At 26.5% G+C, this 1,721-nt stretch overlaps 1 protein-coding gene across 1 annotated transcript; it reads right to left on the minus strand.

Annotated features, from left to right (window-relative positions):
* Positions 1-57: 57 nt before the first annotated feature.
* Positions 58-806, minus strand: LOC111617515 (protein ecdysoneless homolog; the record flags this gene model as incomplete). The annotated part of the gene is made up of 2 exons (XM_023358796.1): positions 58-581; positions 670-806. Coding segments are annotated over 2 exons (329 nt in total), but the record flags the coding sequence as incomplete, so codon positions are not given.
* Positions 807-1,721: the final 915 nt, after the last annotated feature.

Genomic DNA, 1,721 nt, shown 5'->3' on the forward strand with positions numbered 1-1,721 from the left:
TATATATTTATATATAAATTTAATCACCTGTGTTTTTATCAGTAATATACATTTATTTTCTCAATCTATGCTTTAAAAAATACCATTTCTGTTTATAATTTCATTCAAATATATTCATTTTTGATTTTTGAATACAATATTTTTAATTTTTTCATCACTTAGTTAAAACATGCATGTACATTAAGATTCTATTAGAAAATGATCATTGAAATTGATTAATCTATTTCAAATATTTATTTATTTTTTTACAAAGATTTTTGTAGATTCATTAATAATTTTTCTGGTAAATGGATATTTAATTATTTTAATATCAGAACAATATAGAAGGCAAATTGAAATAAAATATTATACAATATATAAAAAACTCATTGAGCAAAATTATGATAAAGTTACTTGGTATCTTTATCATCTGGAAGATGAACACCCATAGAAGACAATAAGTTGCTTGTAGGTCCAGGTAATCCTTGTTGACTATTGTATGACTCCAATATATTCTTTAAAACTGTTAAATCAACATCAACGGGACGATACTTATCATCAGAAGCAGTAGGTATTTCACCATCCCCGACTTCTTTAATCTCCTAAAAATTTGAAAGAAATATAATATGGTTCATATTCATTTATTTAAAACAATTTTATTAATATCTGAAAAGAAAATATTGTACAAACTTTTTCATCTACAGTTTCATTTGGTGGTAATCTTTCATAGCTTAATCCTACATCTGTATTAAAGAGTTCGCGATCCATCTGTTCCATATATTCTTTCATTCCTTCTATTAATTCTCTAGTCTTTTTCCTGGTTACATCTAATGCAAAAAATTTAATAAAAATCATATTTTTATAAATATTCATAATTAAACAAACCATGGAAAATAAAAATGATTAGTAATAATTAATAAAATGATGTAAGATATATCTTTCAAGCATTTGCCATTTTCAAGGTTTGATTAACAATAATGGATAATCAATCATAAACAAGATCATTATTATGTAACTTTTCATAAAAGAAAATCTAGAGCTTAGTTAACCAATGCCCAGATTGCAAAATAATATATGTTATAAAAGAACTACTGTATTTATCTGTATTCATAATTACTTCCATAAGCCTAATGAGGGACGCTGTGAAAAATTTAAAATTATAGCCACCATTTCACCAGTTTAAAATTTTTTTTTGCTGCTACAAATTATTTATCACAACCAGTTTTACTTACTAATTATTGCAGGACATTTGGAAAGCAAAAGTAACATCTTAAATTGTCACTTACCAGGAGAGGGACAGACGTTTGGGTCTCCAATTCGAATGAAACTTGATGAATAGGCATCCCTAAACACAAACAACTCCTTGTCCAAATAATAGAACCCACTTTTCAAATGTTTCCAAAAATTGGGCCTCTAAAAATTTAGTGTTTAGCTTATAAGTCTAGAAGTTTCACCAGCAATTGCTGAGTGAGTAAGAGGCTAAACATTGGAGGTATAGACAATGCAGTTCAAACCTTCAGCATTTTAGTTTAGTTTTTTTCTTTCTTTGTGTAACATTATTACAGGTAACCCCCATATAACACAGTAGTTACGTTCCAAAAAATTGCCGTGTTATGCGAAACAAAGAACTAGTACGAAAAGGAGGGTTAGGTTCCAAAAATTAAAAAACATGCTACTATATTTTCATAATTAAGATAAATATCTTTATTAAAATTTTCTTAAGTGATACATATTAATATAAA

The sequence above is a fragment of the Centruroides sculpturatus genome, unplaced genomic scaffold (assembly GCF_000671375.1).
Source record: "Centruroides sculpturatus isolate CEXI.00-Female unplaced genomic scaffold, Cexi_2.0 scaffold3892, whole genome shotgun sequence".
Lineage (NCBI taxonomy): Eukaryota > Metazoa > Arthropoda > Arachnida > Scorpiones > Buthidae > Centruroides > Centruroides sculpturatus.